The sequence below is a fragment of the Vulpes lagopus genome, chromosome 12 (assembly GCF_018345385.1).
Source record: "Vulpes lagopus strain Blue_001 chromosome 12, ASM1834538v1, whole genome shotgun sequence".
Taxonomy (NCBI): Eukaryota; Metazoa; Chordata; class Mammalia; order Carnivora; family Canidae; genus Vulpes; species Vulpes lagopus.
The window spans coordinates 37932016-37958827 of NC_054835.1; the positions used below are offsets into that span (position 1 = coordinate 37932016).

The window sequence follows — 26812 nt, forward strand, 5'->3', positions numbered from 1 at the left end:
GGAAGCTCCCTGAGGGCAGGAATCCATACCTGTTTTGTACACTGCTCTATCCCAGCGGCTGCACATAGTAACCGTTCAATAAATATTTGTGTAATAAACAAACATCTGCATGTGAGTGTCTACCCTCCAGAGGGGCCTCCGAGGAAAGAGCCCACGAACGGCCACCCAAAGAGCCCCCCCTAGACGCGGAAAGGCGAGCGACCCACGTAGCTCCCGTTCGTTCCTGCGCCCCTTCCTCTGATCTCCACCTCTGAGTTTCCTTGGAGTTAAAGAGCAGAGACGAAGACCTGGGCTGAGGGGGATGGAGAATCGGGGAACTGGGGCCGAGATGGAAGGGCAAGGCGGAGGGAGAGCTCAGGAGCAACAACCAAGAGCCACCGAAAGAAAAAGAAAGAGAGAAAATACGCGCGGAGCGAGCGAGCGAAAAGCTCCCTACCAAGCCAGGCTTTGTTCCCTGAACCTAAGACTTTACCCGGCGGCGGGCGGCGGGCGGGCCGGGAGCGAGCGAGCGGAGGCGCGCGGCCATGGCTGCCGCGGCCGGGCAGGGGGGCCGGGGGGGCGGCGCGTGAGCGGGCGGCGCGGGGCGGGCGCGGGGCGGGCGGGCGCCCGCGATGTGCCACTCGGCGCCTCCCCCGCCGGGCCCGGGCTGTGCGGCGGCCGGGCGGCCCTGGTAGCTGGGCGCGCGGCGCGGAGGGGGCGAGCCCGGCGCGCGGGTCTCATTGTTGGGGGGGGGGGGCCCGTCGGGGCATGAGGGCGAGAGCACGGCGGGGGGGGCGGCCAGACAGAGCGAGCGAGGAGGAGGAGGAGGAGGACGCCGAGGAGGAGGAAGGAGGAGGCAAAGAAAAGAAGCGGCGGCGGCGGAGGAGGAGGAGGAGGGAGCGAGGAGGCGCGCGGCCCCCCGCTCCCTCCCTCCCCCCCTGACCCCCGACCCCCGCCGGCCGGCCCCCCGCCCCAGCCCCGGAGGGAGCTCATGGGAGTATGAAGGAGATGGTAGGAGGCTGCTGCGTATGTTCGGACGAGAGGGGCTGGGCCGAGAACCCGCTGGTCTACTGTGATGGGCACGCGTGCAGCGTGGCTGTCCACCAAGGTACGGGGGTGGCCCGCGGGAGGCGGCGGGACCCCGGGGGCGGCGCGCGCGGGGAGCCCCGGGCCGCGCCCTCTGGAGACCTCCCGGGGCTCGGGCGCCCCTCCCCCACCCCACCTGAAGGGAAGGGAGGCGTCGGGGGGCTCCCCCCGCCCGGTCCTGGAGGACCGGGTCAGGCATTGTTTTCTTGCCTATTGTTCCAGTCCCGCGCCCCCCACCCCAAGTTGGGGGAGTTTGGGGACAGACTAGGGGGCAGTGAGTGCACTCTCCGCGCCCCACACCGCCAGTGTCGGGGCTGCTGGGGGAATGTTTACCTGCGAGGTGTCCCCTCCCGCCCGGTTATTTTGGTCCCGGCTCGGAGAGGGAGAGGTCAAGGGGGGGTCATCCCCCCCTCCCGCTTCCGGATACTGGGAGGAGCGGAATTGGGAAGGGAGGAGAGAAGGGTCCCAGGGGAGAGGGGACTCCTAAAATCCTCCGGGAAGAGCTGCGCATGGGAGAGAGGTTGTGCAGGGGGCCGGGAATCGAGAAGAGGGAGGTTTGGAGTTTCCCCCAACAGCACATGGTTCGGGAGTTAACTCCTTGAGGAGTCTTGCCGAGGGCTCAGGCTGGCATCTCCCGCCTGTCTGGCACAGCCAGCTGCCCCCCCTCTTCCTGGGACAACCCTTAATGCTGTTGCTGTCCGGGCTTCCCAGCGCTCTCATATCGGTTACCTGCACTGCACCTGCGTTCGGCCTTGACTTTTGACCTGTACCTATTATAGTTAGAGGCTTAAGATGAAGTCCCTGGACCCCCTCCTTCCCCACCTCTTCCCTTACTGGCCCTTTAAGAAATGCCCCCCCCCCATAACAACAAAACGTGTTTGACTATAGTAAATGTTCTCCCTCTCTCGTTTTCTCTATTCCTGAGGATGAGGACTGTTCCCAGGCCGGAGTTGGGAAACAGGTCCAGAAAGAGCGTCGGGTGGGGGTGAGAGGTCTTCTAGAAGTTTAAGGTCAAGGACTCAGACTTCTTAGAATGCTTGGTTATGTGGTTGAAGTCTGGCCATGTGCTGTTAGGCATTCTTTGTGGTCCTGTGTCTCATGAGCCACTCCAGATAAGGGAGCAGCCCCTCTCCCTTAAAGTCCTCTGCCCCCCGGTTGCTCTGGGAAAAGCCACTGCTGACAGATTTATTTGGTGATTCTTTCTCCCCCTCTTCCCAGCTTGCTATGGCATCGTCCAGGTGCCAACGGGACCCTGGTTCTGCCGGAAATGTGAATCTCAGGAGCGAGCAGCCAGGGTGGTGAGTTTGTTTGAGACTCCCTCCCTGCTCCTGTACACCTGAGCATCTCCTCCCAGTTCAACTAGAGGACTCAGAGGCTGAGGCTAGGGTGGGACTGTCACACAGGACTTCCTGTTTCCTGTCATCTATCACCAACCCATCTCTCCCTCAGCTTATCCTTCACTCTGCCTCACCTCTGGCACTGGGCCTTTTATTTTGTTTGTTAGTTGTGTGAACTTTTTGTTATGGAAAGTTGCCAACACATGCAGAAGCCGAAAGGGTACTATGATGAATCTCATGTCCCCATCACTCATGTCCTACAGTTATCACTCATGGCCAATCCTGTTTCTTCCATACCCCCATCCATTCCCCAAACAGCTTATTTCATCAAGGGGCCCTTTGAATGTGTTCAGGAAGGGCCCAGCTCAGCAGATCCCCCACCCCAAATCCCTGTGCCCCCCCTTGCATTGGCAGAGGTGTGAGCTGTGCCCACACAAAGACGGGGCATTGAAGAGGACTGATAATGGAGGTGAGGGGGGCCCTGAGCCCCAGAGCTCATCTGTGGAGGTCAGCAAAGCTCCCCGAGCAGGGTCTGGGAAGGCAGGAGTGGATGACATTGGGATGGGCAGGGTCGGGATGGAGGCTGGGTTTCCCTTCCCTGGCTGGCACTGGATTCTGATGGGAAGGGTATGGTGGGGGGAGGGGGTTGTGCAGTTTGGGGTAGTGAGAGGCCAGGTCTCAGGCTCTGAGGCCAGCCTCCCACCGCCCCAGGCTGGGCCCATGTGGTGTGCGCCCTCTACATCCCAGAGGTACAGTTTGCCAACGTCCTCACCATGGAGCCCATCGTGCTGCAGTATGTGCCTCATGATCGCTTCAACAAGGTCAGTAGCCCTGCCCCATACCAGCCCTGCCTCATACCAGCCCTGCCCACACCACCCGTCCCACCCATCCATCCTTGGGTCCCACCAGCTCTCTCTTCATCCATGTAATCTGATTCTATGCAGCCAAAGGGGAACTGAGGAGGTGGCTAGGCCCCTTCCATCAACAGACATGCACTTGTGCTCTGGAACTCATGGAAACTAGTACTGCCAAGGGATAGACTTCAGCGGGGGGTTTGCTTATTCATCCGCTGAACACGTTTTCCTGAATGCCTACTGTGGGCCATACCTGGGCCAAGGCACCAGGCACACAGCGTTACATATCAAAACAGATGTGTTCTCCGTGTGGGAAGACTGTAGCTAGCAATAAGCAGGCAAATAAAATACATGCAGTTTGTGGTAAGTGGTATGAAAACAAGGTACTAAAATAAAGAACACCTCATGGGGGGCTTACGATAGATAAGTGGTCAAGGAAAGAGATATGTTGACTGAGGCCCACCTTGAGAGGATGGGGTTCCAGATTCGGGCAGAAGGAACCTAGATGAGCAAAGGCCCAGAGGTGGGGATAAGCTCACTGGAAGCAAAGCAACAGTCCCTGCCCTGACAGGGCTCACCATCCAGGGACTGCTATCCAATTCAGTAGCTACCAGCTACATGTGGCTATGTAAATTAATTTAAATAAAGTACAACTTAAAGTTCAATTCCTCAGTCGCGCTAGCCACATTTCAGGCGTTCAGTAGCCTGTGTGGTTTATGGCTACTATATTGGACAATTTCCATCATCACAGAAACTTCGATTAGATGGGACTGATGTGGGATCACGGGGAGAGGAGAGAGTTGAGAAGGCCAAGGGATCCCTCAGGTAGAAGGGAGGAGAGGACAATTGTACTGTGTCCCACAGACGTGCTACATCTGTGAGGAGCAGGGCCGGGAGAGCAAGGCGGCCTCGGGAGCCTGCATGACCTGTAACCGCCACGGATGTCGGCAAGCTTTCCATGTCACCTGGTGAGACCCCCTGCCTGTCCCACACCCCCTTCAGGGTTCTTGAGGATCCCTGGCCATCTGTACCGACCCCCTCCGAGGTTTGCCAGACAGCTATCTCTTTGGTGGTGATGGCAGTGGTTTCCGTGGATGGTCTTGGCCTCACCCTAGCTATGGTCCAGGGCGGGTGGGAAGAAGGGGGCTGGTCTGGTTTGTGGCCATTGCCCTTCTCAGAATGACCTCCTTCGGTTAGTGCCCAAATGGCAGGCCTGCTGTGTGAGGAGGAAGTGCTAGAGGTGGACAACGTCAAGTACTGTGGCTACTGCAAATACCACTTCAGCAAAATGGTGAGTCTTGTCTGCCAGGGTGTGAGTGGGTCAGTCAGCCATGCCTTAGAGGGTATGGGCTGTGGACCAGGCTGGTGCCTGGTGCTGGGAGACAGAGATGGAAGGAGCCCAGTCCCTGCCCTGAGGAGCTTTGCCACTGGATAAGGAATAGGCTGAAGTACAGCCCAAGGGAGGTGAATGAGGGCCAAAGCCAGCAGTCCATCCCAGGAGACAGAGCTCAGACACCTGCCTGTCAGAGTGTGGGAGAGTTTTTAAGGAATAAGCAGCATTGAAGCTGAGTGGAAGTGGAAGCAATAAGAGCCAACAGTTGTGGGAGTTTACTGTGCTCCAGCTTCTGAAACTCTTTACATGTGTTATTTTATGTGGTCTTCCCCACAACCCTAAGAACTAGGTGTACTGTATTTTCCATTTTATACGAATAAACTAAGAGCCACCGAGGTCATGTAACTTATTCCGCCACAGCTGGCATGTGGTGTTCAGAACACACAATTTGCTTTGAAAGCTCCTCGAGGACCTGTCAAGCAAAGACAGGTGCTGGGACTGTCTAGGTGAAGGGACTGGCATGGGCCAGGTCCTGAGATGAAAAAGAGAATGTAGGAACAGAACAGGGGGCTTGGTGAGAATGAGGCAGGAGATGAGCAGAGTGCTCAGGCAGGGCCAGAGCAGGGCCAGCTTCAGCCCTAGGCTTCTGGGGCCCAAGGAGAGGCTGGCTGAGGGGTTCTGTTCCCTGGTTGTGGAGAGACCTGCATGCTCCAGAAACTGTGAGGTGTCCTAGAGAGGGAGGCTGCAGCCTGCCTGGGAATGCAGCTTGGACCTCACCCCCAGGCCACAGGCTTGTGAGCAGGAGGGTAACATGATCAGATTTGTTTTTTAGGAAGATTACCCTGGCAGCCAATGTGAAGCTGGATCCAAAGGGCTGAGGCTAGCGGCTGGGAGACAGCTGCGAGCGGAGGGCGGGGGGGGGGGGGGGCTGGAGGGATAAAGCTGGACTCTAGAACCATTTCTAGGTAGACAGGCCTACATGTGGGGGTGGCTGAGAAGGAGGATTTGAGGGTGGGACAGAGGAGTCAGGCTGTCAGTGCTTGGGCACCTGGGAATGCTATGAACGGGGTATGGTGGGCTTCTTCTGTAGGATTGGCACATGTCCTACACTGCCCTGGATAGTTCCAGTATGTGCCTGTCACCTTGGTGTAATTATTAATAGTTCCCCCTTTTGTTTTCAAAAGTGTCCTGGTTTGGATCATAAATTATATAGTCACCTTGGTTTCAGGGTTTGTTGACAACTTAGGACAAGGTAGAGAGCTTGGTGCAGCAGATAGGAGGTGCCAAGTGGGGATGTTCAGATTAGGTGGCTATCAGCCCCACAGGCAGGGTAGTGGCAGTCCCAAGGATAGAAGGCAAGGCTGGAATCCTCAGGTGCCCACCAGGGTACACTGGGTCAGGGTGTGAGGGGGACTGTGAAGGGGAGAGTCTAGTGCTTGGCAAGGTAGGAGCAGTACCCACCACTGGGGAGGAACTGGCTTGGAAAGGGCTTAGATTTGGCAATTAGTCCTTCGATTTGGCAATTGGGAGGTAGTGGGTGACCTGCTGGTGTGGGACATGTGAAACGGTCAGATAGGGGGAAGTCATCGGCAGTGAAGGGAAGGAGGGGGCAGGCCCTGGCTAGGAGGAGATGCAGAACGAGGATCATTTGGGTTTTTGCTGTTGTGCATGTTTACTTCCCCCTTTTTAAGGGCATCAACTCCATTGGGACAGAAGGATCGGCTGTGTTTGATGGAGGGGGAGGGCCAGGATCAAGAAACAGAAGTCTGATGGCTGGAATGAAATTATCTGGAGGGGCGCATGGAGTGGAGTGCAGGGGGAGCAGGGATTGCCTGAGAGGGCCCCCACCTCACTTGTACCCCAGCGAAAGAGGCAGAACTGAACTGCTTGGGCTGCCTGACATGGGCCAAGAGGTGCCATGGAAAGATGTAGGTGGATAAGAAGAGACTTGTCCTACCTCCAGTGGTACATTGCTGGGGCCAAGATGCCTCTAGCTCTGCTGGGCCTCAGTTACTGAATCTGTGCATTAGATAAGCCAGCTGGGAAAGCTCTAGGATTTAAGGCTAGAGAATGCCTTCTGCTGAACGGAGCATCACTAAAGACACAAGGTCCTTTGAGTGACAAGCAGGGTGGGAGGGACTGGCCCCCCCAGGATCATTTCAGGAATCTTTTCCTAACCTAGTGAAAGGAGGATTTGGCTGTTCCTCTCTCTTCTTTCCCCAGAAGACATCCCGGCATACCAGTGGGGGAGGCGGAGGAGCAGGGGGAGGAGGAAGCACAGGGGGCGGTGGCAGTGGTTTTATTGCTGGCAGGAGAAGCCGGTCAGCCTCTCCATCCACCCAGCAAGAGAAGCACCCTTCTCACCATGAAAGAGGCCAGAAGAAGGTAAATGTCTTCTCTCTTTCCTTGTCCCCCCCCCCCACGCACACACACATGCACACGCACACATAAGCCTTTCAAGAAGCCACCACAAGGTGCCCAGGAGGTCTTGGGGCCTGCCCCCCCTTCCTCAGAGTCCACTAAGGGCCATCAGGGGCTGAGGAAGTGACACATGGGGTTATGGAGGGTAAGATCAGGGCCTGGCTTCTCTGTAGCTGTCTTTGTGGTTCCTTCGTGTCTTCCCTGTGACATGACCATGTTTCCAAAGCCCTCAACACTTGGCCATGCACGTTTGTAGACCCCTCCACAGTCTAGCCATGTGTCAGCCAGGTTGTCTCTGTCCCCTTGCACTGTACATCACAGCGTGCCTAGTTCCCATCTCAGTTACACACACAGCTCCATGTCCCAGGTGGGTACCCTTGCAGGTGTGTGCTCATGTGTGTGGTACTGTGTCTCTGGTGTGAAAATGGGACAGGCTATCTTTAATAAGCAGGGAAGATGAGGGGGAGGGGCCGTTGGCTCCCAAAGCAACCTGCCTGAGCCATTCTTGTCCAGCCTAAGTCTCCCAGTCTGTCCAGAAGGGGAGATGATGCCCACAAAGCCCATCCCCAAGAGAGGGCCGCTGCTCACATCAACATGCCATGTTGATCCTCAACCAGACAGTCTGCCACAACCCATATCTGGTTACTTCTCCCTCCCCAGAGTCGAAAGGACAAAGAACGCCTTAAACAGAAGCACAAGAAGCGGCCTGAGTCACCCCCCAGCATCCTCACCCCGCCTGTGGTCCCCACTGCTGACAAGGTATTGCTGCCCACACCAGTGTGGGGGGAGGGAGTGGCTGAGGTAGGGAGGGAGAGGCTCAGAGTGAGCCAGGGACTCTGGGCACCCCCCAGCAGCTTCAAGTTAATGCCAATATTCTCTACCCCACCCTTCTCCACCTCCTCATTCTACCCTATGCTCCTCAGCCCCACCAGTCACTGACCTACCAGGCTGGTTGGGGTGCAGTAGGGGTGTTGCCCTGCCTGCTGGCTGCCAGATGTTTACATCTGCCTCTGTCCAGACAGAGAGCCTCAGTACTGGCTCTTGTCTGCGGGTACTGTACTCAGGCTGATTCTACAAATTCTGGGACCCACTTCCCCAGAGATAGAGAGGACCTCTTGGCTCTCACCCCTCCCCCCATCAGGGCACTGCCCAAAGCCCATCTCCCAGCCAGAATCCCATGGTGGCAGGGGGCAGACCCATGGACAGTACCCTGAAACCCCCCACTCATCCCACCCTTCCCAGGCTTGGTATGTCAGGCCTGTCTCCAGAAATGGGCAACATCTGGAGGAGCAACCAGCAGGCCCTACCCGAGGCTAGGGAATCACTAATCCAAGCCAGAGCAGCCCCTTCCTTCCCCTCCTTCCAGCCCACACCCCCACACCTCACTATGGAAGGAGCACAGGGGCCTGGAGAAACCGCTTCTTCCTGTCACCATTACTACCCCGTTCACCTCCACCCACCTTAGGAGGTTGGCAGAGCTCTGGGCATCTTAGTAGGAGGCTCAGGCATCAGGTTTCCAGGGTGATGTTATGGCAACTGTCCCAGTAACCCTGTCCCCACCTGCTTCCCAGGGCTCACCTGGAAAAGCTTGTCATTCATGCCCTCTGACCTTTCCCTGGGGCCTGCAGGCAGGTGGAAACAGGGCCAGAGATAATGGGAATTCCCAGTGGCCAGGTGTCCTCTTGGACCTCTGGGAGCCTTCTGCCCATCCCCCCTCTGCCCACCCCAGCATTTCAGCTACCCCGCCCCCTCGCCCCTCTCCTCCCTTGCTCAGAACCACATCTGGCTCCCTTCAGAACTCCAGCTGTTGAAAAGAACAAAGAGGAAGGCAGAGACAGGACTCCTCCCAGAGAAGGGCAGTGCAGGGTGGCTCTCCTCCCCCTGACCCATCCTTCCTCTAGCATTTGCTCTCTTACTGAATACCTGGTCTCCACCCGGAGGAAAAGCACCAACCCTGGCAGGAATACAAAGCCTTAACTCAGTTACTCACTCACTCACCACATGCCAGGGTCCCTTCTAGAACAGGAGGGTGGAAGGGGTCTGTGGGGATTAGCTCTTTTAATCCTCAAAATAATCCAGTGAATTAGGTATTTTATTAATCCTAATAAATGAGAAGCCGGGGCACAGAGAGGGCAAGTAATTTACCTTAAAAGCACACAGCCAGCAAGTGGTGGAGTCAATGAGTGCAGGCAGTCTGGCTTAAAGGCCCATGCTCTTGCCCACCACAGGACAATCTGCAGAATATTCATAGCAGCTACCAGCATCAGAGTTGTCAACATTACTGACCCCACACTATGTATGTATCTGGCTCTACGTTCCTCGTGACATTCCAAAGAGGCCTAGTTGGCCATGGAAGGACACTGCAGCTCAGCAAGGTTGAGAAGCTGCACAACAGAACAAAGCAGATGGCAGAGCCCACCAGGCTCACAGCCTGCTCTGCCTGACTCCAGGGCTCGTGCTCCTCCAGCCACTACCCTGCTGCCCTCTAGGGGGTTGCCAGAGGCCTCAGACATGGGACTGGATATTGCAGTACCGTGTGGCAACTGTTGGCATGGCTGATGTGAGGACACAGTGTTCAGGAACTAGAGGACAGAGTGACCGGGCCCACCTCAGGGATCTAGGTGGCCTTGTGGACTTCCAAGCTGGATTTGGAAGGATGAGAGGTTTCCCAGGCAGAAGCTTGGCACCGCAATCTCAGGTTGTCTAGGAAGGGCACAGAGTGACCAGGGGAGGAGGTGTTAGTCAGGTGGCTGCCCCCACCCAGGGAGGGGTGGTGACTGGCAGGCTTAAGGGCCGGGCCAGGGCAGCGGTTTCTCTCCGTGGCACATGTCCCAGCCAGCACAAGTCCAGCCTTCTGCGACCCACTAAGCCTTTCTTAAATGGATGAGTGAACAGATGGGCACATCTGTATAGGCCCAGGGACTGTTTTCACTCTCTTCTGCCTCAGGTGGAAGACAGACAGATTCTCCTCTCCTGCCATCCACCTCCCTGATCTGCCCTCCCCACCTACAAGTCCTTCCCAAACCAAACTAGGGCTCTTCTGGTAGAGCCAGGGCCCTGTGTCCTCCTGCATTGGGGCCCTGCGTCCTCCTGCCCCTTGGCCAGGTCCGGCGAGCCCAGGCAGCTGGCCTTGAGCCTTCCCCTCTCCTCCTCTCAGGTCCCCTCCTCAGCTTCTTCCTCCTCCCACCATGAGGCCAGCACTCAGGAGACCTCTGAGAGCAGCAGGGACTCCAAGGGGAAAAAGTCTTCCAGCCATAGCCTGAGTCACAAGGGGAAGAAACTGAGCAGTGGGAAAGGTGTGAGCAGTTTCACCTCCGCCTCCTCCTCCTCCTCTTCCTCCTCCTCCTCTTCCTCCTCCTCTGGGGGGCCCTTCCAGCCTGCAGGTGAGTGTGGGCATCATGGAAGAAGCTGGGGGTGGGACAGCCTTCGGCTCAGAGCTTCTCTAGCAAGGGCCTCTGCACACTGGTTTGCATCTCATTTGCTTCTTAAATTGGTTAAAGATGGGGGCTCCTCACCAAGTTACTCCTCTAAAATCCCTCCCCTCAGCCCCTCCCTCTCAGGCCCCATCCCTCTACTGCCATAGCTGTATTCATTATCCCCTGCACTTGGACCATGAGGTGCCATTTTTATACCAACACTAATGATCTCTCCAGTAATCTCTACAGTCCAGTGAGGTCAGTTGAGCAGGAGTTCTTCCCCTTTATTGCATGTGGGGAAGCTGGAGCGGGGTGGCAGAGGACACTCATCCCAAGACAGAGAGACAGTGCCAAAGCTGGGATAGGAACTTAGGCTTCCCCAGCCCCCTGACCAGAGCTCTCTCCAGCTAGTGCCATTGGGAGTGGGGGGTGGGGGGGGGGCGGCTGTAATGCAGTTTTCCCTCTGTGCAGTCTCGTCCCTGCAGAGCTCCCCTGACTTCTCGGCATTCCCCAAGCTGGAGCAGCCAGAGGAGGACAAGTACTCCAAGCCTGCAGCCCCCACCCCTTCGGCCCCCCCCTCTCCCTCAGCCCCTGAGCCCCCAAAAGCAGACCTCTTTGAGCAGAAGGTGGTCTTCTCTGGCTTTGGGCCCATCATGCGCTTCTCCACTACCACCTCCAGCTCGGGCCGGGCCCGGGCCCCGTCCCCTGGAGACTATAAGTCTCCCCACATTTCGGGGTCTGGGGCCTCAGCAGGCACCCACAAGCGGATGCCCACACTGAGTGCCGCCCCTGCGCCTGCTGAGGAGACCCCTGAGACAGGCCTGAAGGAGAAGAAGCACAAAGCTAGCAAGAGGAGCCGACATGGACCGGGTCGTCCTAAGGGCAGCCGGAACAAGGAGGGGGCTGGGGGCGTCACCATTCCCTCCTTGCCCAGTGCCCAGCTGGCTGGCTTTACTGCCACTGCTGCCTCACCCTTCTCCGGAGGTTCCCTGGTCAGCTCTGGCCTGGGTGGTCTGGCCTCCCGCACCTTTGGGCCTTCAGGGAGCCTTCCCAGCCTGAGCCTGGAGTCCCCCCTGCTAGGGGCAGGTTAGTGACCCTTGGGCATCCAGGGCCCAGCCAGTCTAGTAAGGGAACAGAGGCATAAGCATGCAGTCAGAGGGCAATGTGATAGAAACTGCTCCAAAGCCAGAGATAAAGGATGGAAGAGCCAGTCACCTGTAAGACACTCCCCTATAGCCATTTTCTGCAGAGTTGTAGTGGGAGAGATTGGAGTCAACTGCCAATGGGACTTAACCTATTCAAAAACCCTGGAATCCCGCTGGTCTTGGCAGGGCAGTCTAATAAGCAGGCATGTCAAGCAGATGTCACATAGGCAAGAAGTGACATTTTTGCAGCAAGAGGGTCAGACTGATGTGTGTGGCCAGATCCAGGGGAGTATCCTCCCTGGGGAGGGGCTGCCCCAACCATCTGACTGAGGATGGGCCTGGGGGAGCAGTGACAGTAAGCTTCCCTCTGTGTCCTTCTTGTGCCTGTAGGCATCTACACCAGTAATAAGGACCCCATCTCCCATGGTGGCAGTGGCGGAATGCTGCGCGCTGTCTGCAGCACCCCTCTCTCCTCCAGCCTGCTGGGGCCCCCAGGGACCTCGGCCCTGCCCCGCCTCAGCCGCTCCCCATTCACCAGCACCCTCCCTTCCTCCTCTGCTTCTATCTCCACCACTCAGGTGAGGCCTTACCCCTGCACTCCTCCATCCCTGGGCAGGTGGGGGACAGGCTGCCCAGGATGCCAGCTCTCCAGGGGAGAGATTGAGAGATGGGGCTTGATGGCCACCAGAATGTCTCCCTCTCCTTGGTCCTCTCCTCCCTAGCACACCTGATCCCCCTCTCCCTCCCTACACACACACACATACATACACACACAGTTGTGCCCTAGATCCAAGAATAACCATGGGCTGGGCTATACCTCCTTTCCCTCAGGTGTTTTCTCTGGCTGGCTCTACCTTTAGCCTCCCTTCTACCCACATCTTTGGAACCCCCATGGGTGCCGTTAACCCCCTCCTCACCCAAGCTGAGAGCAGCCACACAGGTATGTGTTTCTGACTCCATTCCCCTGTCTTCCCAAGGACCTGAGGGGCACCCATCACTTGCATGTCACCCCAGAAGGATAGGAGGCCTTTCTGGCTGCCCTCCCTCTAGCCATTGCCTGCCCTGAAAAAAAAAAATCACACACAACAAACCAGAGTATGCGTTCACGTTAAGAACAAAACCAAAACAAAACCGTGGGCGGTGGGAGCAGGAGCAGGACCGGCCAGAATGTCTACTGCTCCATCCCACAGAAGAAAGAGGCTTAATGATTTGCTCAAAACAGTTGAACTAGAGAAAAGCAGAGCCAGAGCTCAAATTCTGGTCCTGACACCAAGCCCAGTTTTCTGGTCACTGCAGCATAGTTCCCAGCTGGCCTCTTATTCCCCGGGATGGGGCCTCCAGAGAGTCCACTAGCTTGGCAGCTGCGCTCCGGATATTTCGGAGTTAAGGGGGAAGATCGCAAGCGCCCCTCCCCCTCCCTGGAGAGTCCACCGAGCCCCAGAGAGCTCATTGGTGCTGAGACACCACCTGCCTGGCTAGGGGGCGGGGCTCACCTCCCGCCCGCCAGTTCAGGTAAACCTTCTTAAAGGGGCCGAATCCGATCCCAGAATTAATGGCCTGATAGCGCAGGGTGACTACGTTTTCCAAGACCAAAATTGGCATTCTGTGGCCCAGCAAAAGGTTTTGCACTCTAACCTGTGAGTTTATGATATGAAAAATTGCACAAGACTAATTAGAATAGTGGCAGTTATTAGGACTTGTTGCAGGACAGCTGACACTTCACATTTATTACCTTATTTTTAATCCTCCTAACAGTCATTTCAGAGAGAATAGGGTTGGGTTTTTTTAAAGATTTTATTTACTCATGAGAGACACAGAGAGAGAGAGAGGCAGAGACACAGGCAGAGGGAGAAGCAGGCTCCATGCAGGGACCCGATGCAGGACTCGATCCCAGACTCTAGGATCCGCCCTGCTGAGCGGAAGGCAGACATTCAACTGCTGAGCCACCCAGGCGTCCCACTGAGATTAGTTTCCATTTCAAGGTCATGTAGGAAGTGTCAGGTCCAAGTTCAACCCAGGACTGTCTAGGCCCTGAATTTCTAGAACCCCGAATCCACCAGGAAAGAACTTGGGAGGTGGTTCTGAAAGAAGCTAGGCAGCGGCCCCCTCTCGGCCTAAAGAAAGGAAAAGAGACCATATTCATAACTGTGCCTCCCACGGGGCGAGGTCTCCAAGACCGGGCTCCCAGAGCCTTACGAGCTAGAACTGCCAGCCTGGGGTTGGGGGAGATCCTGGGGGCAAGGAGTCTACGGTAAAGTCCCAGATCCCTCACCCACTTCCCAGGCGGGGACCGTGAGGCCGATGCACCCCTCCCCCGCTGATCCCTGCTCCCCTTCTCCTTCCAAGAGCCAGACCTGGAGGACTGCAGCTTCCGGTGTCGGGGGACCTCCCCCCAGGAGAGTCTGTCTTCCATGTGAGGGAGGGGGCGGCGGCTTGGGGGAGGGGCTGGGAGCGGGGCTGGAGGGACACTAGGGGGAGGAGGGGACGGCTGCGGGGGTGCCAGGAGAGGGTGGGATCCGAGAAGGGGCGACTGGGACCCCTGAGGGGGGAGGGGGGAGGGAGGGAGACAGGAGTGGGGCCGTGAGGTTAGCCTGAGCCCGGTTCTCTCTTCTGACCCCAGGTCCCCCATCAGCAGCCTCCCCGCACTCTTTGACCAGACAGCGTCTGCACCCTGCGGGGGCAGCCAGTTAGACCCAGCGGCCCCCGGAACGACGAACATGGAGCAGCTGTTGGAGAAGCAGGGCGACGGCGAGGCCGGTGTCAACAGTGAGGAGGGGTGGAGCCGGGCGGGGAGACCTGCCCTAGGACCCCCAGGCTCGGTCACCTTTCTCTGCGAGGTCCCCAAACTTTTTTAAGGTTCCGCCCCTGGGCCCCGCTCCAGCCTTAACTGTGGGCTACCCCGAGCCTTACCTTTAACCTTCGCTAGGCCCGACTCCTGGACCCGCCACCTGTGCTCCCCGCCTTCGGCCCCCGCGGCCTCCTGGCCCTTACCTTACTCTGCTCCAACTTCCTCCCACCTCGACGCTCTCGGTCACACCTCGACCCCGAGCCTCAGGCCCCGCCTCTAGTCCTCACACCTCTGGCTCCCCCGGGTCCCGCCTCCCCGGAGCTCACCTGAGTCTCTTGCTGCCTGGCGCCTTCTCTTCGAGGTCTCAGACTGATATTCTCCGCCAGGCCCCGCCCTCCAGGCCCCGCCCCGGGCCTCTCGCCCCGCCTCCGCCCCGCCTCTCCCGGCCCGCGGGGCTCAGGCGCGCTCGCCCTCTCCTTGCAGTCGTGGAGATGCTGAAGGCGCTGCACGCGCTGCAGAAGGAAAACCAGCGGCTTCAGGAGCAGATCCTGAGCCTGACGGCCAAGAAGGAGCGTCTGCAGATTCTCAATGTGCAGCTGTCTGTGCCCTTCCCCGCCCTGCCTGCCGCCCTGCCTGCCACCAACGGCCCAGTCCCTGGGCCCTATGGCCTGCCTCCCCAAGGTAAGGGGACTCCCACCCGGTCCGGGAGTGGGAGCCTCTGCCGGGCGGCGCGACAAGGGCCCCGACTGCAGCCCTTGACCTCCTTTCCTACTCCCCTCCCTCAGCCGGCAGCAGCGATTCCTTAAGCACCAGCAAGAGCCCCCCAGGGAAGAACAGCCTTGGCCTGGACAACTCTCTGTCCACGTCTTCCGAGGTGGGCGCCGCGGGGGGAGGCAAAGAGGGGGTGGGGGGAGCAAGAGGAGAAGCGCCAGGCCTCCACGCTGCAGCTACTGGAGGCCTGGCAGTGAAGTGACTGGCTGAGCAATTGGTTGACCGATCCATTCCTTCCTTCCTTAAATGATAATTATAGGTGCCTACTTAATGCTGGGCACTGGCTCAACAATCAGTGAGCAAAACGGCCTGGGCCCTGCCTCTGAAGATAGACTAGCGATCCAAGAAAATAATCATTACAAACCAGGAAAAGTGCAAAAATGGGAATAATTTGAGGGCTGTGAGGCAGAATGGGGGTGGGATTCTTCTGGAGCTAGGAGGTGGGTAGGGAAGGCTTCTTTGAGACTATTTGGAAAGGGTTCATTACAGCAACTGGCACCAAATAATCCTCCTGTGCTTGGCGGTCAAGGTGGGGAGGAACAATCTATTGTTAGGTTGTGGTTACTAGTGAAGTCAAACAAATGGGGTGCTTGTGTACCTGAGCAACAATGATCATAGCAATAATGAATATTAATTGCACACTTGCCCTCTGAAATCATGTCCTATGCTGAGATTTTCAAAGCACTGTTTTTTAGACTTTATGGAATTGGTGTTACTATTGCCCCCACGTTATGAGTAAGACAGAGAAGCCAGTGAACTGTGGACACAGAATTTGAACCTGAGCCTTTCCCTCCAGCTGCCATTCTCCAGCCTGCAGTTACTTAGCCTGCCTAAGAATCAATGGCTTCACCCGTATATGGGAATAATTAGATAATTCAGGGCAAGCAGTGAACCCTGGGGCTGGGGTCTAGTTCACTAGATGTCCACCGCCAACCTCACTGTTCCTGATTAACAAGGATTGCAAGGGGCACTGGGCCCCCAGGATGTGATCTGTAAATATTTTTGAAGACTGTTGGGATCTTTAGCCTTTATCTCTGGGCCATGCCCCTTCCCCCTGGGTGGCTCTGCCTGGGTGAGGTGGGGGTGGCTGTGCTCTGTGAGAATGCTGGTGGGTGCTGGGCCGGGGGCCAGAAAGATCATGCTGGCCCCCTGCCCCTCTGACCCCTCCCTTCCCCCTCCCTCCCCAGGACCCACACTCAGGCTGCCCCAGCCGCAGCAGCTCGTCGCTGTCCTTCCACAGCACGCCCCCACCGCTGCCCTTGCTCCAGCAGAGCCCTGCTACTCTGCCCCTGGCCCTGCCTGGGGCCCCGGCCCCGCTCCCGCCCCAGCCACAGAACGGGCTGGGCCGGGCACCGGGGGCAGCGGGGCTGGGGGCCATGCCCATGGCTGAGGGGCTGTTGGGGGGGCTGGCGGGCAGCGGGGCCCTGCCCCTCAATGGGCTCCTGGGGGGGTTGAATGGGGCTGCCGCCCCCAACCCTGCGGGCTTGAGCCAGGCTGGCGGGGCCCCCACGCTGCAGCTGCCAGGTTGTCTTAACAGGTGAGGGAGAGCTCAGCCTGGGGAAGGGAATGGGGAGGCTGGTTTGGGGAGGGACTCCCCCCAAACACCCATAGTCCCCACCCCCAAAAGGAAGAACATTCTTCAGTCTTACAGGGTATAGAATCTAGTCACTTCTTGGCCCCAAGTATTCCCTAGATGGTAGATGTGAGTGTCCTCTGGATGGTAGCTCTCCAGGGACAAAATCATCAGTTTCCTTCTTGCATCCCCAATCTTGATTTCCTGTCCGGAAAAATTCTTCTGTCCAACTTGTCTCCCTCCCAGTGGTCTCTGAGCTCATTCTGTTTCTCTGTAGTCCTTTAACACCGCACACCCCTGCCTTTCTCCACCTGGGTCTGAGGGAGTCTGGGAACTTGGAGGGCCTGGGTGGGAGAGGAGTGTCGCCCCGCCCCTTCCCATGGTCTGTGTTTTGTCCCCCTGCTTCAGCCTGACAGAGCAGCAGAGACATCTCCTGCAGCAGCAAGAGCAGCAGCTCCAGCAGCTCCAGCAGCTCCTGGCCTCCCCACAGCTGACCCCGGTAATGCCCTCCCTGCCCAGGCAGCTCCCGCGTTGCAGGGTGAAGGTGGGGGTTCACCATGTCAGGGCTGGGCCAGGCTGGCACCGCAGGGATTGGGAGGGAAGGTGGAAGGAGGAGGGCAGCCTCAGGCTGGGCTCCTGTGGGGCATGTAGGGACAAAAGGGATAAGGGTTGCTTTCTGGCCCTGGGCATAGCAGAAGGGATGTTCTAGTGACCCTGCATCACATCCTAGGGGAAAGGTCTGTTGGGGGGTGAGTTCCCAGTGACGGAGCATTTCCAGTCCCAGTCCCAAGGATCTTCAGCGGGAGCTGCAGGGTCTGTGGCTGAGCAGGTGGTACCCTCTCAACCAGAGCAGCCCCTTTTACATCTGTGTTGTATGTCGGGTTCTTCGAAGGTTTCCTTTGGAGAAAAGTTCTTTTTAAAAAGGAGGGAACTGAAAAACCAGAAAACAGAACCATTTTCCTATAAAGAAACATTAAAAACCCAAGAAACCAATTCAGCTGGTTACCTGTAGGGCCCAGAAGGGAACAGGGGTTGCAGCAAGATTCCTTAAAGGTAAACCTGGATATCGTTTTGGTTTTTATTTTTTTATTTATTTATTTTTATTTTTTATTTATTTATGATAGTCACAGAGAGAGAGAGAGAGGCAGAGACACAGGCGGAGGGAGAAGCAGGCTCCATGCACCGGGAGCCCGATGTGGGATTCGATCCTGGGTCTCCAGGATCGCGCCCTGGGCCAAAGGCAGGCGCCAAACCGCTGCGCCACCCAGGGATCCCTGTTTTGGTTTTTAGAACACTGAAAACGCCTTGCCTACTCAAAGCAAAAATAAATCTTGAAAGAAACCAAACAAAAAGAGGAGGAGTGGAATACTATTGACCTAGTCTAGTTGTTTCTCAACTTGGGGTCATCCCACCCCTGGGGGCATTTGTGGTTGTCATAGCGACTGAGGAACCGCTTCAGCCAGGGGGTGGAGCCAGGGATGTCAAACATCCTCCAGCACTAGGCCTGTAATGCCTGTCTACCGACACTGATGGCAGCAACCACTTTCTTATCCAGATGGGGAAACTGAGGACCCGAGCAGGGAGTTAGAGACAGGACCTTGATTGTCCCCAGGTCTCCTTCCTCAGGGCTCCAGTGAGATGGGACGGGGCCTGGGCCAAGTAGGGCAAGCTGGCTCCGGGGACCACTGGCCCATGAGCATTCTGGCCCCTTTGCAGGAACACCAGACTGTTGTCTACCAGATGATCCAGCAGATCCAGCAGAAGCGGGAGCTGCAGCGGCTGCAGATGGCTGGGGGCTCCCAGCTGCCCATGGCCAGCCTGCTGGCGGGAAGCTCCACCCCCCTGCTGTCTGCGGGCACCCCTGGCCTGCTGCCTGCGGCCTCCGCCCCCCCACTGCTGCCTGCCGGGGCCCTGGTGGCTCCCTCGCTCGGCAACAACACGAGTCTCATGGCTGCGGCGGCAGCAGCCGCAGCAGTAGCAGCAGCAGGCGGACCTCCAGTCCTCACGGCCCAGACCAACCCCTTCCTCAGCCTGGCGGGGGCGGATGGCAGTGGCCCCAAAGGCGGGGTGAGTAGGGGGCACAGGACTGTCCTGTCTGCCTTCTCCGGGAGGGGCAGAGGTGGAGCATCAGAAGGAGGAAGGAAGTGACCCCCTAGGTCAGCCAGGCACCCTGCTGCAGGCCCCAGGGCCTCTGTTGATCTGCCAGAGAAAAACTGAGCACAGGCTAGTAGCAAAAGGACCAGTTGGAAAATGATGTTCCTCTGGAAGACCAATTAGAAAAGTCTGTTTGCTCTCTGAGTGGACCAATTACAAAAGATGATGCTCTGGGTGGGCCTTTCTCCAAAGGCTCCACCTCTCCCTCCTTCCTCTGAGGGCATATTGTCAGAGCCCAGGGTGCTGCCAGCCTTGGCAGGCACATGCCCGCTTAGATGGGTGCGCTTGTGCAGGGCAGCCTGCCCTCCCCCCTATGAACCACAGACACAGGCCTTAGCCAAGAGCCCAGGGCAGGGGCTTCAGCTGGGCTCCCTCACCGGACCCTACAAGAGCATCCTTCCCCTGGCAGCTATTCTCAACTGGGTGTTAGAACCAGACACCTCCTAAACCCCCAGCCTCCCTTCCTCTCTTTCCAGACCGCTGACAAAGGAACCTCAGCCAACCAGGAAAAAGGCTAAATCCACCCAGCCCCTCCTGATCCCCAGATGGAGGGGGCAGATCTTGGCCTGAGGGTCCTAGCCTGGAGCAGGCACCTGCATCCAGACCCTGGAGAGCCCCAGCCCAGATCGTGTGCTGAGGCCTGGGGAGTGCAGGGTGCACCTGGTGCCGAGGACTGAGCCAGAGAAGGGTGCCCCTTCCACTGGGCCCCCCTCCCTCCGCACTGACCCCTTTGTGAGGGGCTCAGAGGGAGGACAGGCTCCCAGCCCACCTAGGAGCCCCCACTCTCAGTAATGCTTTGAGGTCCTCCAAGAGCAAAGTGGGCTATGGCATAAGTGGGGGGTTGGTTGGACCCTCCACAGAAAATGGATCAGCACTTGAGTGGGGAGAGGTAGGGGGACAGGCTTGGGCCTGTTCGTGCGCGGAAATCTCTTAGGAAAGAAGGGGTGGCCCTGCTTTACCTGCAGTTTCTTCCTAGCTTGGGCAGATGGCAGAAGAGATCCCTGGGACTGTGTCTCCCTGGTACCCCCCCCCCCCCCCCCAACAAAGGTTACAAGCTGAGCTTGTAAAAGCCCACAGACTAGGGAGCTGAGGAAGGGGCAGCAGGGCCTCAGATTTAGCCAGAGCCTCCCCACCTGTCGTGAGCCCCCAGGTGACTGGCTGGGGGAGCACAGGGGGAGGAGGCTCAGCCCCCTGGGGCCCTGCCCCTTGTTTGCACTATTGGATTTAGGAGTGCGGAGGGTGGGAAGAAGGAGCTGCCTGACTCAGAGAGTGTGTGTGCCTGTGTGTCCGTGTGTGTGTGTGTGTGTGTGTGTGTGTGTGTGTGTGTGTGTGTATGTCTGTGTGTGTGTGTGTATGTCTGTCTGTCTGTCTGTCTGACTGACTCCCCCTGGGCCTGGGGCCGCCGAGGGCAGGGATAGGAGCAGTGCTCAGATGAGGCAGCACCAGAAGGGGGCTCCCAACTTTTGTTTGCACCCTCCCCACCTCACCAACTTTGGTCCCTTTCTGGGGTGTGAATGGTTAACAAAAACCAGAACAGTACTCCACTATTGGAGAGTAATGGGGGCTGGGGGCTTTGAATCAGGGTAATATCCTGCCTTCCCTCCCCCAGACCCCACTTGGCCTCACTGCCCCCTTCAGAGCTCTCCTTCCCCCACTGATAGCTGGTCCTGCCTCACTGGCACAGGGGGAGTCCCAAGGATCTGGGGGATGGGGCAGGGGTGGGGGGTAAAGTGCCACGTCCTTCAGCGGAGAAAACCTCCTTCCCAGGATTAGCCAGCTTGCTTCCCGCACCCTACTCCCGCCCCGACCAACCATGGGAGCCAGGAGCCTTCACTTGAGCTGACCTGACAGTCATCCTTTCCCCCACCAGCTATTTCCCCAGGGTGGAGGGGGCAGTTCTCACCTAAAAGAGCCCCCACCTGCTCAGAGCCTTTGGTGGCAAAGGCCGAGGGGCCAGTAGGGCAGCCAGGAGAGTGGTGGGGGGAAGCCTGTGTCTCTGTTTCAGTTGCACTGGGGTTGGAGCCGGGAGAAGGCGTTTCCAGCTTTCCCTGATGCTCATGTCTCGTCAGTCTTTGCATGTGTGGATTTTTTGTGTGTGTTTCTGTTTGGGTTTTTGTTATTGTTGGTTTTTTTTTTTTAAATAAAGAAAAGAAGATGTGTATATTTTTGGCAACGACAGAAACGTAGTGCAGATATATTTTTGCCTGTGCTGCTCAACTGGTTTTTTTCTGATACTGAAAATAATATTAATATTCCTGTTGATAAGACTTTGTAAGATGTTAGGGAGCTGATAAAGGAGGGGGTGGGTGGGAATCCTTCAGAGGCAATTTCTTAGGCACTTGCAAGGGCTTGGGGGTGGGGGGAAGGCAGTTGTGATGACCTCAGAAATACTCACTTTTTATTAAGGCTAAATATCAATTAGAAAGAAACGATAGGATTCAGCATTTTATTCATCTTCATTATTAAGCTCTCTAATTCCCTGCCCCCAAACCACTGAAAAGAAAAATAACCTTAAGAGATTCTTAGAAGAGTTGCTCATTCACACTCACACCCACTAGGAGCTGAAGTCAACTTCTGTTCTGGATGCTGAGGGAAGCCAGTCCACTCCAAGGTTGCTGTGGCAGAGAGCGAGGGGTCCCTAGGATTTAGTGCACTGGAACCAAGACCTCCCCCTCCCTCCCAGCACCCGAGAGCCTGGGGTTCTCATCTCCAAGAGCCTGTTTTTTTCAGCTTTCCCCAGGCTGGGGTGCAGCAGCAGGTAGGTTAGGTTAGAATAGAAGGGACCCAGGCTGGGTATGAATCGCTGCTGTCCCTCTATTTCTGCCAGGGGGCAGGGCGTGAGAGAAGTAGTGCATTTCCTTCTTCAGAGGGAGCTTTATAATAGGAAAGTTCTGGAGATCTTCTGGATCCCAATGCAGGGGAATGGCTATTACTGACTGACCTCACCCTCCTTTCCCATCCCCTGTTCCTTTTTTTTCAAGGACGAATTCGGATGGGGAATGGGAAAAAATACAGATTTGTAGGTCTCTCTGCCTAGCAGAGAGAAAGGATGTGGTTTGCAGGACGGAAATGGAGTCTGAAAATGCATGAGAGGAGCTTCGTGTGTAAGCACGCTCAGCGTGGAGGTGTGAGGGGTGTGCATGCAGAACCCCTGTCTGGCTTTGAAGTCACGACTGGTGCATGAATATCAGAGCTGGAAGGGACTTATCTTTAGGGGTGGTTGGAAACCGGTTCCTTGCTTCACAGGTGATAGCTCCAAGCCTAGGAGGGGCAGGGGCTCGGGGCAGAGCCAGGACCAGCCCTCAGGACCCTGGCCTCCTGGTCCTGGGCTCTCTCGCCCCCCACTGCACCACCTCCATGTGGCTGTCTGTCTGTCCCTGTGTGTGTGTGGGGGGCTGGGCTTGGCCCTGGGGTGGGAGGGTGTCTATGTAGCACTGATAGTCTTAGCTCAGAGCTGATGGATCCTCTCCGTAGACAATGACACTTTAAAGATTGCTTTTTTTTTTTTTTTTTTTTTTTTTTTTTTAAGTTTTTTCCTATTTGTGTGTGTCTTTCCCCTCAGGCTCCTGGGTCTCCCGCTGCCTCCTGGTGCTCTAACCTTGAGGCTGAGAGCTCCCCACCCATGCCTATACTGAGTTCCAGGGAAGGGCCTGGACGAGTGAGGGGATACAGAGCCAGGGGTGAGCTCTGAGAAAGGGTAACCTCCGAGAAAGGGTAACCTCCACGTTTTCCTTTCATCCAAACTGGAAATGCAGACAACTTTTCAAAGGCACAGGCTCCCTTGGCCAACTTCCAGCATCTTCTTGGTGTGTGCAGTGGGCCAAAGTTAGGGGTAGGCAGCTTGCTCCCAATTGTCCTTTATCTCAATTTATTTTTCCCCGGGGAGAGGTGCCTAGAGGGATTAAGGTGACTTTGGTGGGGAATTTGAAGGAAGTGGGGCACAATACCCTGGCTCCCTCCAGTCACATCAATCCGGATTCAAAGTGTGTCTAGTTTCCAACCACTTTGACTTGATCTACTGAAAAGTTGGGGACTGAGGGGTGCCTTCATTGCCCTTTGTTCACTTCCTCCAGCCCAACTTGGGACTCAGGTGGCAGGACTGGAGACCCAAATCCTGACTCCCAGCCCTGTTCCCTCCTAGCCATCCCAGCCTGTCTCAATGTAGCAGACCCTTCCTAGGGGAGCAGGGAGGGGAAGCCAGAGTTTGCAAACCCAGGGGCTCCTTTTACATTCTTTCTAGAACCTCCTTTATATCCTCAGCCCAAAAGGCAATGCCCCCCTCCTTTCACTTCCAAGCCTGGAATTGTGCATAACCCGGATCTTGTATCTTTGTATAACGGATGTTATTTGTACGAAGGGCAGTTCGTAAACAGCACTTGTTCTTTTAATAAAAGAATGTTTTACAAAAAAAAAAAAAAAAATCCAAAGACCCCTGCTTTGTCTGGCTTTACTGAAGGGGAAGGGAGGGGAGTGCCAACTGTGGGAGCCTGGGGAGGGGCTGGGGCTGGTGGTCTGTCCTATTTCTAGAAGCACTCGTAATAGTTCACAGACCGGTAAGCGCAAGCCCCCCAGGTTCCTGATGAAGACTCCGATACCTGTGCCACCCACAAGGAGGGGCCAGGCGGGAATCCGCTCACAACGCGAGCCCCCGGGCGAGGACAGGGAGCCGCCGGCTCCCGGGAGGTCCCCGCCCACACGGGGCGGCGAGGCTACGGGAGCAGCGGCCGGGACGGCCCCCCGCGCAGCCCTCCCCCTCCCCCTCCCCGGGGCCGGCCGACCGCGCAGGCCCCGGCCCCCACCGCGCGGAGCCCCGGGGCGTCTTCCGGGCCGCGGCAGGCTGGGCCGACCCGTTGGGCGGGAGCGGGAGGTGACCCGGGCGCGGGGCGGAGCCGGCGGGGCGCGGCGGCGGAGACCGGCATGAGTGGCGTGGGGGCGCCCGTGCGGCCTGCGGCCTGGGTGAGCACCTCGGCCCCGCGCCCCAGCCCCGTCCGTCCCCCGCTGAGCGTCCCCGAGTCCCGCCTCGCCCGCGGCGGTGCAGCCCTCCCTCGCCGCGCCGGGGTGGATGCAGCCAGCACCTCCCAGCAACTCCACTTCCTGTCTGTGACCCTCTTTTTCTTACCCTCTGCTTTCTCCTACGCCCCGAATCCCTGGCGTCTCTTCCCTCCCAGATGACTTCCCTCTGGAATTCCAACGCTTTCCACTGATTTTTTTTCCCCTCTGCTTCCAAACCGCCTGGCTAGTCATGCCTGCATACCTTTCAGAGGCTGAGCCAGAGGCGCGACCTCTCCTCCTGGCTGGTAAGTACCCCTTTCCCCTTCCCTTCCCCCAAGTCCCCCGGCCCAGAGACCCCCAAACGTAGAGACCAGAGAAGAAACGAGAAACGGTCAGCTCTGCTTCCCCACTCCAATCTCAGAATGCCCTGCCTCTATCCAGCTCCCTTCCCCGATGGCTCAGGGGAGGTAGAGTGACCAGGGGGCACAGGGCAGGGAGCCAGGCTTCCCCGCTGGGAATGGCAGTGCCTGACAAACACAGCCCCAGGCTGCCAGGATCCTGGACTCCCACCTGGGGAAAGCAGCTGGGCACCCCAGAAACTAGAATGCCTGCATGGGATTGAAATCTCTTCCCTGTCTGGAGCTCAGGGTCCTGTCCTGGGGGAATGTCTTTGTGGAGTGGCATCAAATCAGCCTCCTGCAGAGGAAGCCTGCCATAAGCCAGAGCACTGGGGACCTGGACAAGTCCATAGGCAGGAAGTTGCTTCCAGGACATGGGCTGACCCCAAGCCCTTCGTCTTCCCTTGCCACAGAGCCGATGGTTCCCTAAAACCCCAGCCAAGTCTGTGGTGGCCCTGAAAGCGCCCATCAAGGTGGAGTTGGTAGCTGGGAAAACCTACAGATGGTGTGTGTGTGGGCGCAGCAAGAAGCAGGTGAGAGACCCCTACCCGCCTCTCATTACCATAGGGCACTCCTGGTTGCCAGAGACCTTCCTCTTTTCCCACACATACCTGAAGTACAGGGGAGGCTGGGGGCGAAAGCATGCCCTCAAGCCAATGCCACCCACATCCCTGACCTCCCTTTTTTCTGTATCCACCATTTGAGATGAGGCCAGAGAGACAGAGAGACTCAGCCCCACAGCCAGGTGGCTGGTGAGATGAGGCCAGAGAGACAGAGAGACTCAGCCCCACAGCCAGGTGGCTGGAGCCCAGGGTTCTGGCCTCCTCTACCCGTGTGCCCCCCTTGGAGCCCCGGCCTGGACGCTGCTCTGAGCCCTGAGAAGCTGGGTTGTCTTTCTCCCTTCTTCTTTCCCTCCTTCTAGGAAGCATCTGAGCCAAAGGTTCCCAGGCCTTAGACCCCAGCATTGGAAGACTGCAGGCTCTCCGGTTCCAAGTGCCCCTTGCCTGCGTCTTCTCCCACAGACCCTCCCTTTCTCAGCTGACAGGGCTTCCCTAGTTGCCGGGCACTGCCTGCTCCCACCTCCCTCTCCCTCCCGCCCCAGGAGCCTTCTTTCCAGCAGGAACCTGACCCATACACTTGGCCTTCAGGGCCCCTTTCCTTCCTGAGCTGGGCTCTCAACTGTGTGCCTCTAAGTGGTGTGGGTGTGGTGTGGTGTCAGCGCCCTGGGTCCCAAGTCCTACTTTGCCACTGACTTGACTCTGGAGCATGTCCTCACGAGGGGAGAGCAGTGCTGGGGGAACGCCAGCCACATGCCTGGCGCAGGCTGGCACTCTGCCTCCCTGCCTTTTGTCCTCTGGGACAGGTTGCTGTGTTTTATTTGTATACTTCCCTCAGGTCGCCTCCTCCCCTCCCCTCCCCTGACCTCAGGGTCCAGAGGCCTTGCTTGGCTCAGCTCTGCTGCTAACTAGCAAGTCAAGGCAGGCCTGTTTTCATTACCCTGTCTGCTTGAACAGCTTCTGGGAAGGATGGGGAATATATGCCTGCACCAGGCAACCGGTTCACCCTTCCTCCCTGTGACATCCACTCCCTATAACATGCCCACTTGTTTCCTGGGGCCAAACAAAAGCGATAGCCCAGTCTCAGAGCACTGTGATGCGTGCAGGCTCTCTCCCACGCAGAGGTCTTACCCTGAGAATATGTGGAAGGAAGTACATTTCATGAGCCACTGGAGACTCAGAGACATTAAAAAAAAAAAATCTATTCATGTAAACATTGCTGATACTGAAAGTCCCATTTCACCTTGAAAATTCTGCCCTTGTATCCTGGTCTTCTGGGTCCCCGAGATGAATGCTGTAGACTCCTTACTGAACACTCTCTGCTAGCAAAGTGTGTAAGAACCACTATTTATTTCTTTTACTTGGGACAGCTCTTCTCTCACTCTCACACTGCAGATGAGAGTAAACTAGGGGATCCAGGCAGTTTCCCTCAGGAGCCTGAGCCCTATTCTAGACCTGTCCTACCTCAGAAGGTGGGGTTGGGCCTCTAACTTCTCTCTTTCCCTCACCAGCCCTTCTGTGATGGCTCCCACTTCTTCCAACGCACTGGCCTCTCCCCACTCAAGTTCAAGGCCCAGGAGACCCGAGTAATGGCCCTCTGTACCTGCAAGGCCACCCAGAAGCCTCCGTACTGCGATGGTACCCACAGGAGTGAGCGGGTGCAGAAGGCAGAACTGGGCTCCCCACTCTGAGAGGCTGGCTGCTGCCCAGCCCCAGGCCTCTGACAGGTACCCCATTTGTGGGGAAGGAGATGGGAGTGCTGAGCCCAAGAAGGGACCACCCAGGGATCCCAGTACACACTGCTGGCTTGTGAAGTGCTTGCTCCCAATACCTGAGGAGTCTCGGGCAGCCAGGAACATGCCCCCAGTTTCATTGCCTGTCAGTGAAGATGGCATTAAACACTATGCCAACCCCAGCCTGGTGCTCTTGTGGTCATTGGTGTGAGGCACATGGTGTCTCACCGCTCTGGATCTTAACCTGGGGTGGGGCACCTGACTGGCCACAGGGA

At 57.2% G+C, this 26812-nt stretch overlaps 2 protein-coding genes across 4 annotated transcripts; both read left to right on the forward strand.

Moving 5' to 3' along the window:
- The first annotated feature begins 310 nt into the window (after nucleotides 1-310).
- On the forward strand, nucleotides 311-23278 carry MLLT6 (MLLT6, PHD finger containing). Of its 3 annotated transcripts, none has more exons than XM_041723803.1 (20): nucleotides 311-1087; nucleotides 2284-2363; nucleotides 2817-2871; nucleotides 3114-3223; nucleotides 4121-4224; nucleotides 4454-4547; nucleotides 6816-6974; nucleotides 7671-7769; nucleotides 10168-10393; nucleotides 10898-11512; nucleotides 11962-12149; nucleotides 12403-12511; nucleotides 13918-13984; nucleotides 14192-14337; nucleotides 14843-15040; nucleotides 15145-15233; nucleotides 16318-16667; nucleotides 17112-17202; nucleotides 18420-18770; nucleotides 19334-23278. In XM_041723803.1, exons 1-20 carry the CDS (start codon nucleotides 979-981, stop codon nucleotides 19373-19375), a joined length of 3282 nt encoding a protein of 1093 aa, XP_041579737.1. In that variant the 5' UTR covers nucleotides 311-978; the 3' UTR covers nucleotides 19376-23278. The 3 variants fall into 3 exon arrangements, with proteins under 3 accessions (XP_041579737.1, XP_041579736.1, XP_041579738.1); XM_041723802.1 differs by having other exon boundaries at nucleotides 313-1087; nucleotides 6813-6974; XM_041723804.1 differs by having other exon boundaries at nucleotides 313-1087; nucleotides 6813-6974; nucleotides 10168-10306.
- CISD3 (CDGSH iron sulfur domain 3) lies at nucleotides 21940-26719 on the forward strand. The gene is made up of 5 exons (XM_041726819.1): nucleotides 21940-21984; nucleotides 23430-23813; nucleotides 24098-24154; nucleotides 24661-24780; nucleotides 26316-26719. The coding sequence occupies exons 1-5, from the start codon at nucleotides 21940-21942 to the stop codon at nucleotides 26493-26495; spliced, it is 786 nt and encodes a 261-aa protein (XP_041582753.1). The 3' UTR covers nucleotides 26496-26719.
- The last annotated feature ends 93 nt before the right edge of the window (nucleotides 26720-26812 follow it).